General features: G+C 37.7%; 2 protein-coding genes across 4 annotated transcripts; one reads left to right on the plus strand and one right to left on the minus strand.

The window, feature by feature from the left end:
* The first annotated feature begins 2794 nt into the window (after nucleotides 1-2794).
* Nucleotides 2795-4590, plus strand: LOC120002185 (putative pentatricopeptide repeat-containing protein At1g26500). The gene has a single exon (XM_038850816.1). The coding sequence runs from the start codon at nucleotides 2826-2828 to the stop codon at nucleotides 4305-4307; it is 1482 nt and encodes a 493-aa protein (XP_038706744.1). The 5' UTR covers nucleotides 2795-2825; the 3' UTR covers nucleotides 4308-4590.
* A 33-nt stretch (nucleotides 4591-4623) lies between these two features.
* Nucleotides 4624-14706, minus strand: LOC120002184 (probable methyltransferase PMT5). Of its 3 annotated transcripts, none has more exons than XM_038850813.1 (10): nucleotides 14547-14706; nucleotides 13246-14260; nucleotides 13037-13148; nucleotides 12563-12803; nucleotides 11808-12027; nucleotides 10014-10174; nucleotides 9481-9784; nucleotides 8551-8683; nucleotides 5382-5592; nucleotides 4624-4854 (listed from the first exon to the last, which is right to left on the minus strand). In XM_038850813.1, exons 2-9 carry the CDS (start codon nucleotides 13851-13853, stop codon nucleotides 5443-5445), a joined length of 1929 nt encoding a protein of 642 aa, XP_038706741.1. In that variant the 5' UTR covers nucleotides 13854-14260; nucleotides 14547-14706; the 3' UTR covers nucleotides 4624-4854; nucleotides 5382-5442. The 3 variants fall into 3 exon arrangements, with proteins under 3 accessions (XP_038706741.1, XP_038706742.1, XP_038706743.1); XM_038850814.1 differs by having other exon boundaries at nucleotides 4624-4860; XM_038850815.1 differs by having other exon boundaries at nucleotides 13246-14222; nucleotides 14547-14693.
* Between the last annotated feature and the right edge of the window lie 102 nt (nucleotides 14707-14808).

Below are 14808 nucleotides of genomic sequence, written 5' to 3' on the forward strand. Positions count from 1 at the left end.
ATCTTTCAAGCTCTCTGACAGCCACATTACAGGTCTCATAGATCTCTTGCAAACTTCTCATTCTTCCCTGGGGGGACTCTGGATCCTCCTCTGAATCCTCTAGATATTCTGTTGGGTCAGTCTGAATTTGATCACTTTCAGAATCACTTTCTTTAGGAAGGACTTGATTATCATGTGGTTGTTCATCAGCAACCAACTCCACACTATCCTCGGTTAGTTCCTCACGTTTGTCATCCCACTTCCAGGTAGAATCTTCATTGAAAACAACGTCTCTGCTAACAAGAAGTGTTTTTCTTTCTACATCATACACTCGATATGCTTTAGAATTAGGACTGTATCCTACAAAGATACACTTCTTACTTTTCTGGTCTAACTTGGACCTTTTCTCTGCTGGAACTAGGCTGTAACATAAACTTCCAAACACCCTAAGGTGATCAACTGAAACTTTAACTCCACCCCATGCTTCAATTGGGTTCATATCACTTACTGCCTTTGTGGGACACATGTTCAAGATATACACAGCTGTACTCACAGCTTCAGCCCAAAACATATCAGGAAGATGCTTCTCAGTCATCATGGTCCTAGCCATCTCCATAATGGTTCTGTTCTTCCTCTCCGCCACACCATTTTGTTGAGGACTAAAACCAGCAGTCAGTTGCTTCCAAATACCTTCCTCAGCACAAAACCTTTCAAAGTTGTCTGAAGTATACTCACCCCCTCTATCACTCCTGATTCTTTTAATTTTCTTCTCACTTTGATTCTCCACTAGAGCTTTGAATTGTCTGAAAATAACAAACGTCTGAGACTTCTCCTTCAAGAAATACACCCATATCATTCGAGAATAATCATCAATGAATGTTAGAAAATACCTACATCCACCGAATGATTTTGTCCTCATGGGACCACATAAGTCAGTGTGCACTAACTCAAGAACTCCTTGAGCTCTCCAACTTCCTTGATTTGGAAAGGGTTGTCTATGTTGTTTACCAAGGACACAACTTTCACACAAGTAATCACTTTGAGGAAGAACTATTTCTGGTAATCCAGTCACCATTCTCTTGGTGTGAAGCTGTTTTAAACTACTCATGTTCAGATGCCCAAATCTTCTGTGCCAGAGGTTGGACTTGTTACTTCCCTCCACTTGAGTCAGTAGAGACACTTCCTCCTTTGTTTTGAAATCAATCAGAAAATTTCTCCTCCCCTGCATCTCAACAACCATCAACTCTTTCCCTTCCTTATTCTGATCAAAAATTCGACATTTTCCATCCTCAAACAATAGCTTATAGCCCCTTTCCATCATTTGTCCCACACTCAACAGATTGTTTCTCAAATCAGGTACATATAGAACATCAGCAATAGTCTTCATACTTGTGCTAGTTTTAATTTTAACTATCCCTTTTCCAGTGGCTTGAACAACTGACCCATTTCCTAACTTTATCCTGGTGTTGCAGGGATTGATTGAGTCAAACAGAGAAACATTCCCAGACATGTGATTGCTGCAACCACTATCCAGGTACCAAACTTCAGTAATCTGGTTATTATCAACTTGTATTGTATAAAATAGATTTTCCTCTGGTCCCTCACTACATTCTACAAAGTTTGCTGTGTTATCTTTCTTCAATCTACAATTTTTCTGTACATGACCAAATCTCTTGCAGTGATGACACTGTGGTTTCCCCTTAAACCAGCAGTCAGAGGCATTGTGTCCTATCTTCTTACAAATATCACACTGAGATGCTTTAGTAGTAGAATTAGAACTTGTACCTTCCTGAGAGTTATGGTGCTTCCAATTGGATGGTCTCCCCCTTCCTGCTTCCTCTTTCAGAGAGAGTCTAGCTTGAAACGCAGATTCTAGAGTTTGAGATTGATCACTTCTTCTTAGTCTTCTCTGCTCATGAGCTTCAAGAGAACCAATAACTTCCTCTGGCTTTAGAACCGTGAGGTCTCTGGATTCTTCAATAGCTGCGACTACAACGTCATATTTCTCAGGCAAGCTTATGAGTATTTTCTGAACGATCTTCTGATCAGACACCTCTTCTCCCAAGATTCTCATCTGGTTTACCAAACTTATGATTTTGTCATAAAACCCCTTTATGTACTCTGACTCCAGCATTCTCAGATTCTCAAACTCCCTTCTTAGGTTCTGAAGCTTGACGATAATAGTCTTGCTATCACCCTCGAACTCTTTAGCTATGATATCCCAAGCCTCTTTTGCATATGAGGTTCTCATTATTCTGGGAAATATGCTCGCCCCCACTCCGTTTCGCAAATTCGAAAGTGCCTTAGCATTAATCATCCTTTTGCTCTCCAGATCCTTCTGCCCAGCTGTGTCTAGAGCATCTTCGTCAGCAGGTTCCTTGTACCCACTTGCAACTATGTTCCACAGACCTTCTGACATTAGAAAAGTCCTCATTTTTACTTTCCAAGATGGGTAATCGTTTCCATCAAACACTGGAAGGAAAGACAATACCCGATCATTGGAAGAAGTCATCTTCGATATTCAGTACTTGCCTGAAATCTTCGTCCCGAGCTTCGACCTGCTTCGATACCACTGATAGGTATTTGACTACACAAACTCAGCAATAGAAAGCAACATATGAACACATTTGAGGCATGAGCTACTGATTCTCATTCAACACCTCAACAAAAGCATTGTGGCTGCCTCTTTGGAAACCCTACCAGAGATATATCTCTTGGCTACAGACTGACCCAAGATAATGAAAAGACTAACTTGACCCTGACCTTAGGACATAAAGGTAAAAACACAATACATATAATTAAGACTAGAGATAGTGCAATTCAACCAACAGGATCTTCAAATTCATATGATGATGGTAATCAGACGATTAAAACTCACCAAACCTCACCACCTCCACCTCTCAACGACAACGAAAACGAAAACCACCGTTTCACCTCCGACTCCAGTGGACCAAAACCACCTCCTCCGGGTATGCACGATCCTCTACCAACAGCAGAACTCGCTGGATTCCCGCCTTCACGTCAGCCTCTCCTCCTGCACCTTCGACCTCACCCACGAATTCTTCCTCCAAGTCTGCAATTCATTCCCCTACTCCTGGCGTCCTGTCTATCGCTTCTTCCTCTACACCCGTTCCGACCCTCTCTTCTCTCACTCCTCCACCTCCTTCAACAAGATGCTCGACGTTATTAGCAAATCCAGAAACATCGATCTCTTCTGGGAGGTTCTCCAAGATATGGCCAAACGTGGATTGGTGAATGACAAGACTTTTAGGATTGCTCTCAAGACTCTAGCTTCAGTCAGAGAGCTCAAAAAATGTGTGCAATTCTTCCGTTTAATGAATGACAATGGGTTTGAGTACAGTTTGGATACTCTGAATATAGTGCTGGAGATATTGTGTAAGGATAAGCTGGTTGGGGAAGCCAAGTACGTGGTTTTGAAGCTGAAAGAGTTTATAAAACCGAGTGAGGTCACTTATGGGTGGTTAGTGATGGGGTTTTGTGAGATGGGTGACTTGATTGAGGCTTCAAAAGTGTGGAATTTGATGGTGGAAGAAGGGTTAGAGCCTGGTGTCCAAGTGTTTGAGAAAATGATGGAGACCCTTTTCAAGAACAACCGATATGATGAGGCAATGAAGGTGTTTAGGACTATGAGAGTGATGAGGAAGGATGATTTAAGTCTTTCAACTTACAGGCTAGTCATTGATTGGATGTGCAAAAAGGGCAAGGTTATGCTAGCCAATATGGTGTTTGATGAAATGCTTAAGAGAGGATTTCAAGAAGATGATTCAACATTGGCTTCGCTGATTGACGGGCTTTTGGCGAGGGCGAGAGTTAGAGAGGCTTATAAGATTGCCAGAGGGATTTCGAGACCTGAAATCGGTGTTTACCATGCATTAATAAAAGGGCTTCTGAGGCTGAAAAAGACTAGTGAAGCAACTCAAGTGTTCAGAGAGATGATAAGGAGGGGGTGTGAGCCTACAATGCATACTTACATTATGCTATTGCAAGCGCATTTGGGGAAGAGAGGGAGGAAGGGACCAGACCCAGTAGTGAACTTCGACACTATTTTTGTTGGAGGTTTGGTTAAAGCGGGGAAGTCGTTGGAAGCCACCAAGTATGTGGAGAGAACACTTAGTGGAGGAGTTGAGGTACCAAGATTTGATTACAACAAATTTTTACACTATTACTCAACCGAAGAAGGTGTAGTTATGTTTGAGGAGGTCGGGAAGAAATTAAGGGAGGTAGGCTTGGTCGATTTGGCAGATATATTGCGGAGATACGGAGAAAAAATGGCTACTAGAGAGAGGAGGAGAGATAGGCCAGTTTGAGCCAGAATATGGTCTTGGATTCTTCTTATTGAAGACCACTTTTGCTTCCCATTCCAAACATGTACTCTCTAACGGGGAATATTTATGTAGCATATGAGTTCATGGAGTGGACTTGTTAGAAGTCCAAATGAACAAAGCAAATGAGTATTTTCTCAATTTTAGTATTTTACTTAATTTTTTTTATTTTTTTTTTTTCCTGTTTAAGAGATCTGGGTTAGTATTTTCTTATTCTGTCTTTGTGAAGGGCCGAATTTTATAGAACTTGGGTGTTTTAAGCTTCTCGAGTATTCATTGTGTGGTTTTCTCAATAAAGATCAGAGAACATGCAATTAGATTAAAAGATGGGGGGAATTGTGTTCTTCAACTCCACTATGCGGCAACAAGAATACCAAGGTTAAAAATTTGGATGAATGAATAGCTACAATTGCCTCGACCAAAAAATAAAATAATAGAAAAAAATTAGCGACTCTACACAGCTTCCATTGACTTGAAGACAATCAATCAATCTCTGAGCAAATTCACATAATATTGGCAAACGCTTCATGCTCATGCTCTGCAGAGAAAAAAAGTAGATGTTTGTCAAGTCTCATATAACACTACTTTGATCATCATTATCACTATGTTATGTCAGTTGCTTGTTATTAGCAACTATTTCCCAAAAGGGCAAAAACAGTGTCCCTAACAGCCAATCTGATCATTAATTTGCAGTTAGTATTTTATCAGCAGCTGAGATTGCTATAAGAAATTAAGAGGTAGCAAATAAAAAGCTTTTAGGGTTAAAAGTCTTTGAATATCCATTCCATGCGTCCACTGGCTCACCACCAAATGTAAATTACAAAAGCTTCATGGTGAGCTCAGACAATGGACCGAAAACCTAGAGCAACCCAAACTTCGACTTTCAACTAGGCTAGGACTGTCTGATTAATTAACCAATAATCTATAAAGAGTATCTAATTCTCTTTGTGTGCCTGTACGTATCAATTTGTGGAACACGAATATGACATTGCTCCTTAAAATTACATTCCAAATATCATTTCTTCCAATTTTCAAGTTAATAGAGGGGTTAGAGATTACCTGAGAGAAGCATTGCATACTTCCATGATTGGGACGGTGGGACCTCATTACACTTCGTCAGTTATTTCTTGACAAATGGTTTCTGGCATACAAGCAACCTTTGGTCACTTCCATTCTGTGGGTCGATCACCCTTGCCTCCCAGCGTATCTGGGATGCCAACATGCGTGCCATCTCTATAGCTCCCAAGTTATCAGAAAGAACAACCCATCCCTAGCAACCAAACACATAACATTGAGCAAAATAAATGATAGTATGACTTCAGATCAAAGACAGTGAAAAGATTCAAACCACAATAGCATAAAAAATACAAAGACTAGTTGCATTCTAGAACCACCTTACTGAGGACTCAATTTGGCTAATACAGAACTCAAGGGGTTCTCCACTCCCACACTCCCACTTGCAAATGAAAGAATTTTTGAAGAGAAGGAAATTTTTTGGGTGGCTTATTTCAATAATGGCGGAAAAATCTCATACTCTCTGTAAGAAAAAAAAAAAAAAAGACAGGAGCTTTACTTCTTTGCATGTCATGGCTGCACGTATTACGTATTACTGACTGGTAGGATGCACATTTTGGCTTTAAAGTCAGACTTCCCTCTAAAAGTCTAACATTCGTGATTACTGTCTCAACACATTCTGATGGAGGAACATTTCTGCATATCTCCAACATTCTCTTTGTGCTGCCAATATTTTCAATAAAAGACCGTTCAAGGGCACATAAAAACCACTTGAAAAAGCCTTCTACCTCCGCAAGAGACATTTTGGATAACTCAAGGATAATCCACTCTCAAAGGAGATTGTTCAAATCCTGAAACAACTAATTTGTAGATGAATTTTGAAAAATTTTAACACTCGAAATAACAAAAATTGACACAAAACTACAGTAGTTATTTTTACAAAATTTCTTCATACCACTGATCCAACTAATAATTTTTATCATCGTCATCATCATCCGATCCTTTAATTTTGGGGTTGGCTACATGAGTCTACGAGAAAATCAACGGGAATCCACTACTTGTATTCGTTTCCACCATTCATTTCTATTTAGGATCATACTTTCATCAATTTCTATGGAATCTCTATCAGTTTTACTACTTCAAGCCATGTCTTTTTAGGTCCTTCTATTCGCTTCCTACTCAGAACCATACATCATCGCGGGTCGTATAGCCGACCTATAGAATTTTCCCTTCAAGGAATCCTTCGGTCGCATAAAACCCTGAATGCATTCCTCCACTTCATCCACCCGTTTTTAAATCTATACTAATGTCTCCATCATCTTGGAAAATCAAGCCAACAAATTCAAAAAACGTACTTTTTGTTATTGCTCTCCCATCTAATTCGTCGTTTGTTCATTCTCTTATTTGCTCTTACATTTCGTGTATTCTCTTTTAGTCCTACTTAATTTAAATCCTTTGGAATTTCATCAGGTCCTATTGGTTTTACCCCTATTCTCAAGAGAGATGTGAAGGTCTTCGATGTTCCCTCCGTGACCACCATTAAGCAGCCCATTGAAGTCATTTCTACAATTCTCGTCAATTTCTACGTCTTCACCAAAACTCTATCATCTATATCTTTGATGCATTTTGCATGTAGGTCCCTAGTTTTCCTCTCTCATGTTTTAGCTAGACTATAAATAGATTTCTCTCTCTCACTTATTACATAACTAATTATTTGCTTTGCGGCGTATCTCTCCTTCTTTTCTGAAATTTTATAACTATCCTCGTCCCTACCATTATGTAATTTCCTATAACATTCTCTCTTAGTCCTATTTTTTAACATCCTTATTCAACCACCATGTTTCTTTGCCTTTAAGTATAGGGCCTTTCGAATCACCAAGTATCTATTTTGCTACTTGTTTGATACAAGTCGCTAGCTCTCCATATGAGGTCTGGCTCCCTAACTAAACCCCAATTTGCATTCTTCAGTAATTTCTCCCTAAAAGTCATATACTTATCCCCTTTTATATTCCACCGCCTAATTTTATACTATCGTGCGACTCTACTTCTTCTAGGCCATTTTTCATATGTCCACCACTACCATTCTATATTGTGTGGTTAAACTCTACCAGGAATCACTGTTATGGTCTTTACAAAATTTTCTATCCATCTTTCACGCAAGAAAGAAATCTATCAAACTAGAGTTATGCCAACTCCTAAAAGTAATTAAATTTGATTCTATTTTCTTAAACCACGTATTTACTATACACGAGTCATACGACATGACAAACTTTAAAATAATTTTTTCAGCCTCATTTCTATCTTCAAACCCATTCCCTCCATGTACACCATCAAAGTTTCCACTATCTCTCCTACATGTCCATTGAGGTCTCCCCCTAAAAATATTCTCACTCTACTTGGAATGCCCTAAAAATCTCACTGAAGTCCTCCCAGATTGTTTATTGGTATTGTCATCTAATCCTATTTGCGGGGTGTGAGCACTTATGACATTAATTATCTCATGCCCTAGCACCAATTTAGTCATTAACATCCTATCGCCTTTTCTTTTTATCGATATTTTCTTTTAGTTCGTTATCGATTACTATACCTACACAAATTTTATTCCTATTCATTCAAGTGTACTATAATTTATAACTTCTGTTTTGAAGCTCTCTAGAATTTTCATCCCCCCGTTTAGTCTTCTGTAGACATTATATTAACCCTACGTCCCTACGTCTAATCATGTTGTTAACTAGTTCAGCCAATTAATCTGCCTATAAGTGACCCTATGTTCCAAGTGCTTATCCGAATCCTATAATCATGTATTAGCTTCTCTACCCCCACCCATTCATAGAAGGGTAACCCTTGCCTATGTTTCTCATTTTTGACTTATTTTCATAGATTCGGCAAAGTTTTATGCTGGCTGCCAACCTACCGCAACCCTTTTATTTATCCGGGTTGGCTGCAAGTGCAAGTGGATTCTAATTTCCATACCTTTATCATATCTGAATTTCCATGTTCTTCTGATAACGAACCTGACTTCCACGTTTTAATGCATGTTTAGTCTCTAATCTAATTCTTGATTACTGGATCTAATTTTTTAACACGGGACCTAATTGTCAGGTTAGAAGTCCAGAACAAGTTCATATGTCTTGCTTCAGGTCTGGTTTAAATAAAGTATATAAGCATAAATGTGGAAAAAGAATGAAAGATGGCAAAAATATGATAGAATTACATCAGGTCGTAGGATTCGATCCATCTCCAGAATTAAGTCCATCAGACTGCAACTTTCGGAACTGAGATGTGAAAGAAGCCCATTGGCATGGAGCATGTCATATGTTCGAGGATATGTTGGGAAGGGTTTGCACCTGCAAACCGAAAGATAATTTGCATCCATGAAACTATTACCTGAAGTTGAAAAGATAAACTTTTTCTCTAACCATATTAACGTGGAAAATACTCGGCATAGAAATGAAAACAAGGAACCCAAAAATCAAGAGAAAAAGAAAAATCTTTCTCACCATCTAGATCTCAAATTTTGTTAAATTTGCCAACAACCAATGCACATTGTAGTTAATCTTAAGATCCCACAACAAATTACGGCTTTTTTTCATCACCCAGGTCCCAAATTGTGTTAAACGTTCCAAAAACCAATGCACAATGTAGTCAATCTTAAACTCCTACAACAAATTACATTTTCATAAACAAATTTTAGACTATGAAAAAGTGAATAAACCATGTTGTTTATATAGCAGCATAACATGATCCCCATATTTTCGAGAATTGCATCAAAAGAGGAGTAAAAAGGAGCGTCATCCTACATATCATTCAGGGACTATTGATTTTCAAATGCTTCTACAGGGACATCACGTATTAAAATCACCACCAAATAATCAATGGAAATATCATATGCAAGATATTAACTATAAATGATCAAATTCAATTTGACTAGAGTAAAATACACAGAAGAAAGATTTTGATTATTATAAATTTATGAAATGGTAACAGAACAAGATGACAGAATTGGGAAAAAAAAGAGTAAACACTCCTCTGCCACTCTGCCAAAGAACGAAAAGAAAATAAAATGATGACAGACTCCCTGCAATCTTATATCTCTGTTAAAATGTATACATATTTTTGTTTTAACAAACTGTATATTTCTTACCAGTCGTGTAAAACACCAGCAAATCTTTGATCGATTATGAGAGGAAGAGTATTACGAGCCTTAACGGGCACGACGTTCATAACCCACACTGGTTTCTTTTCCTCTAGAAATGCAGCGTTCAACCCACCATAATGAGCATTCATGTCCATCACATTACGTATCATGTTAAATGGGGGCAATGGATCTTCATCGCCCGGCCTCTTAGGATGGTCCGAAAAAATTAATGGCGTAAGCAAAGACCAATAGTTCTTTAAAGCCGATCTCCAAAACTGTAAGTTTTCATTGAAATCATCAGCCTGAACTCCTGCAAGGATAAACTGGATCAATATACTAGCATAGGAATATAATGTGTGGCCAATAAAATGCAATAACCAAGGTGCAGGACTTTCACTCAAACATCAGAGTAAAAAATCTAAAAATGAAAAAACTAAATAAATAGCAAAATAACAAAACTAAAACAATATACAGTTAAGAAGTAAAATCAATAAAATAATAATATTATTTATAACAAAAATTATTGGAACAATACTTTCCATAAAATTCGAGTTCAACTGAGCTCAACTGGGAACTAGTAGACCTGTTTTGAATGGGAATCCAGCGTTTGCTAGTGGTTCCACTTATACATGAGGCAAGGGGTTGATAATATGATTGAGCATCATGCCCTTCTTTGCACAGTGGAGCAGCATTCTGTTTGCTACAGTCAAAGAAAGAGAGAGAGAAAAAAGATTAGAATGTTTGCCCAACAAGTTTAAGAAATGCATAAATTGAAAGCTCTGTATTCAAACAAGACAAGTCACAAGGTGAAACCATATGAACTTGTGGAAAATATTCAATGTAGCATTTTTAACATTAAATTGGCATAATTAAATCCTTGAACTTAATAAATCTATAAGATATAATGCTCTCTTTTAACAGCCTTAATGTCATTCACACATTGTGCTAGCTTGGCGTTGTTTTGTTTACTAAAAAATTTAAATTAAAGTACGATGCAGTATCTTGTACATGTTGATGTGGTGAAAATTTGCCAAGTTAGTGACTTTTCTTCACCATGGTGCCAAAACCTTTCCTGGCAGAACCCCAAAATAACCTAGAACAATACTGTGAAATGTGACAACAGGTAGTCCCCATGTCCTAGCTTCAAGCATGTGCAGTCCATGCTGGACTGGAATTGAACCATTGTTCAGCAAGCGTACTTGGAACACCATGCTAAGGCTCTATTCCCCTTTAGAGAGTTATGTTAAATGGTGAATCGAAAAAATAATAATAAAATAATATTGAATAGACATTAATCCTTAATCCCTATAACATCATGCTTTATACATCTTCTTTTGAATAATTTCGTTTCCAAAATGTCAATGAAGCGAATTAGAGGAAGTGGTAATGCAAGAAAGCACTCACTTTCACACTACAAATTCTATTTATTCGTCCTACAAACTCAGTCCTAAGATTTCTTTTGTTGATTACCGAACTGTATTTCTTGCTGACTGATTCCTTAGGTGAGTTTTAAATTAGAGAACTTAAATGGCCTTTTCAGAACAATAATGGTGCAAAATCTCAAAATAAATGTCTTTATTTCATCTTCTTTTTTTTTTTTAATGTTATTTGTAATGCCGTGTGGCGCACCTTATTATAGTCTAGGATGTATCATGTCCTAAGCTTTGAAGAGGTTTAATACATCACTTCCTGAATCAAGAACCCAATAGGGTCCACTAAAAACTGCACTTGGTTGAAGCTCCAGTTAAAGGCTCCCTAACCTCCCAATTGCCTCCAGCCAAACGTTGCTTATGCATTACTTTCAGTAGCAAAGAAGGGACAGAGAGGGGAGGGCTCTTGCAGAAAAAGAGTTTGGTGCAATTGAGAATCAAATCGCTAACTTGGCTAATTATGACCAAGTTACCATGTCTAATGCTGCACAAGAATTATGAGACAGGCCATGCTTTATGAGAATTTTATTTTATTGTATAAAGTAGTGGTAAGTCAGGATTATAGTAAAAATTATGCAGCGCTGAAGATAAGATGATATTGCACATTTTTGTATGGTTCAAGGATTTAATGGAACAATTTTGACGTTTAGTGGGATAAATTGAACATGTCCCCCTAAGTTCATGGTCATTTGTGTCATTAGCCTTCTAAACTAAGCAATTATCAAGGGAAGAGGTCCTCTTGTTTATTAGTATCTCCATCTCAATTAACAAAGACTCACACTTTACTAAAGTTTTAAAAAAAAAAAACACGCACACACACACACACACTTAATAAATAATAACTAAGAAAGTGAAATTTAAGCTTATTCAGGGTAGAGTGCACAGTATTCAAACAGTCCTCACCTAGATACGCAATCAGCATGTTCGGTTTTCTGCCAAATAGAAGTCTCGTCTCCTTGAGCTAGAGGCTCCCAACAGATATTTTCAGTGAATTCTTTCAATGCTATTAGCATGCTTCCCTTCTTCATGTACATTGAACTCTCAAGTGACCTTGCAGGTGAAGTTAAAACAAAGTAACCTCCGGGTTTGAGTAGCCGATCCACTTCGATTAGGAACATACCATCTGTATCATGGTCTTGCAGTTAGAAAGCAGCAGTGTGAATTTGAAAAAGTTCAGAATCATTAAGTTTAACCACAAAAATAGTTCAACCTATAACTAACTTTTAGAACACGTCACCCATCTCATAGTTATATGAAAATTTTCTCCCAGTCATTTTGTGAAATTTTTAATGAATACATTTTCTATAAATCAAGCAATTTTTTGGAAAAAGGAAAAAAAAAAATTACCCTTCACTTTTTTAAAAAATTCTTTGCTCGTCAAATAGTTTCTGACATAAGGAGTAAATAGAAAAGGAATATCTTTCTAAAGCAAAAACTTACTTGAGGGTGGAGGTTCAATAGAAACAATTTGTTGCTGCCAATTGTAATCACAATACAGCCGAAATACCAAGACAAAAATATTGAAGCCACAAAAATCATGGTAAATGCATCAATCAAGCCAAATCCAACTTCTTTTTAACTAACTTGATAGCTCCCAACAGAATTTCAGTAAAAGTAGCAGATACCAATATTTCACAGTCCACAAAGGCAGAAAGTACCTTTTTTATCCCAAACAATCCCACATTGAGCACAATGAACCATATCAAATGATAATGGAGGGAATGGAAGTTGTTGTGAGATAAAATCGCCAATCACTGCTGGAAGACCTCTCTCAAGAGCAAGCTGGACTTGACTTCCAGTTGCCTCGTATGCCGCAATACAAACAGCCATTAGATTCAATGACACTAGATGAGCTCCAAAGCTACCAAATCCACAATTAATATCTAGGACATTACGCACCTGGAATTGACATTAAAAAATTAATGGTACAGTATAAGCAGTTATCTCTCTTTTTGAAAATAAGAGAAGAAGCACAGTTTGAAATCTTAGCCACATATGTGGTAAGTTTTAGATTTAAACTACGAGAGCCAAGCATTCTACTAAGAATTTTTTACCTTTGTAAACCAAGGTTTTCCTAAAACTTTTCTTTAAAAACACACTAAACAGTAAGTACAAATGCAAAGGGAACTTACACCAGCCCGCGAAAATTCAGATTCATTTCCTGGGGTTATCAGGTCTGCAATGTGGCTATAATAACTCTCTACCGATTGAAAAGCAATTTGATTCTCTTCCAATAACATCAACCTGAACAATTTACAAGAAGATAAGCTGATTGACCAAGGTTTTCTCTTGTCAAACAGATACGATTATAACTGATCAAAATAAAACAAGAGAGAAATACCTTTTGGTCATGCTTCCGGACGAAAGAAACTGGTCTTTAGATATTTTCACATTGCCACTCCATATTACATCCCTACCATATGGCCACCTTAGCGGTATTTTATAGTCCTTTGGAGGGCGAATTATACACTGCTCTTCCTGTCTTTCCACTTCACAGTGCCGATCAAATTCCTCCCCGTCTTTAAAGCCGGCCAACAAATTTTCTGTGACATTGTAACAAGGGACATAATTTTCTTTTTCTTTGCCACAAAGACCCAGTTCCTCTAGGCGACCAGCTCCAGATGATAGAGTTTTCAGCTCCAAGTAATCAACAGCAACTTGCTCCTTTTGCCTTCTGTAATTTGTAAATCGGTCATGTAAAGGTCTGGAAGTTGGAGAATCAAAGGCATTTGACGAGAAGGTCGATCCCAAGATTGCAATTAGGGCAAGAATGCAGATGAAACACAGCATAAACCAGCTGCGCAGCGGTCTGGGGCCGACAATTGAATATAATTTGTTCAACCAGGGGCTTCTCATGTCCAAATTGTGGGACCCCTTTAAATATTGAGCTTCAAAACTACTAAAAAACCAATTCATTAATAGTAAATCTCCAAGAACGATCAAAATCATAACCCATCATAACACATAAGCATCTATATAAATGATTCATAGTAAATTTTGCCAAGTTGCACCAGCATCCATATCGCAGACCCCTTTTCTCCTCTTCCCAAGTAACATGAGCAGATTTTTCACAAGGAGAGCTCACATAATAGAACTGACTGTGTTACAGATCCATCATAAGCGCGTGACTAATATTACAGAACTGAGATCATGGAAAGCCTGATTGCGATTCCCAAATTCAGAAGAAAAATCCTCGCAAACGAACAATCTAGGACAATATAGGAGAAACTGCAATTCCAGTCACGCTAAATACAGAATCAGACCGTATCTTGTCGAAGTGGTAAACTGCAAACCGAGATCAATGTCGCAATTCCAATTCTGGAAAGTATCAAGGAACAGTAACCAATCAGATCAACCTGCAATGGAAAGTAAAAAAAAAAAAAGATCCACCAAATAATCAGCCTACATAAGCCGATTTCAAACTAAAATCCACAGATTTGGCTTAAATACGGATCCGATTTCTCTTCTCCTATCCTTCTCAATCACACAAACCCAAAGATAAAAAGCATACACGCAGGGGAATAAAAATGCCAAACTTTCCATTTCAATAATGTAGTTAAAGAAGGTAGAGATCTCGAAAAGGAAACAAAACCAGATCAAGAAAAAGAACAAATCAAAAATCAACAGCAGTTAAATGCGTACCGGCCAAGGTTCGTTGATTCAAAGGCACAGAAAAGGAAATACAGCGATGGAGATCGGAAACAGTCTATATAGTGTTTCTGATGTGTATATTTTATCTAAATATATAATTCGCCTTTATCAGATTTCTTTTCTTTTCTTTTTTAAAATGGCAGAAATTAAAAATATATAAAAAAAATAAGCGGGAATACAGTTTTTGTGTTCTTGGACTACGAGAAGAATAATTCCATCAAATTTGTTTTTTGCTTTATGAAAGATGGCCGTG

The sequence above is a fragment of the Tripterygium wilfordii genome, chromosome 7, assembly GCF_013401445.1.
Source record: "Tripterygium wilfordii isolate XIE 37 chromosome 7, ASM1340144v1, whole genome shotgun sequence".
NCBI lineage: Eukaryota > Viridiplantae > Streptophyta > Magnoliopsida > Celastrales > Celastraceae > Tripterygium > Tripterygium wilfordii.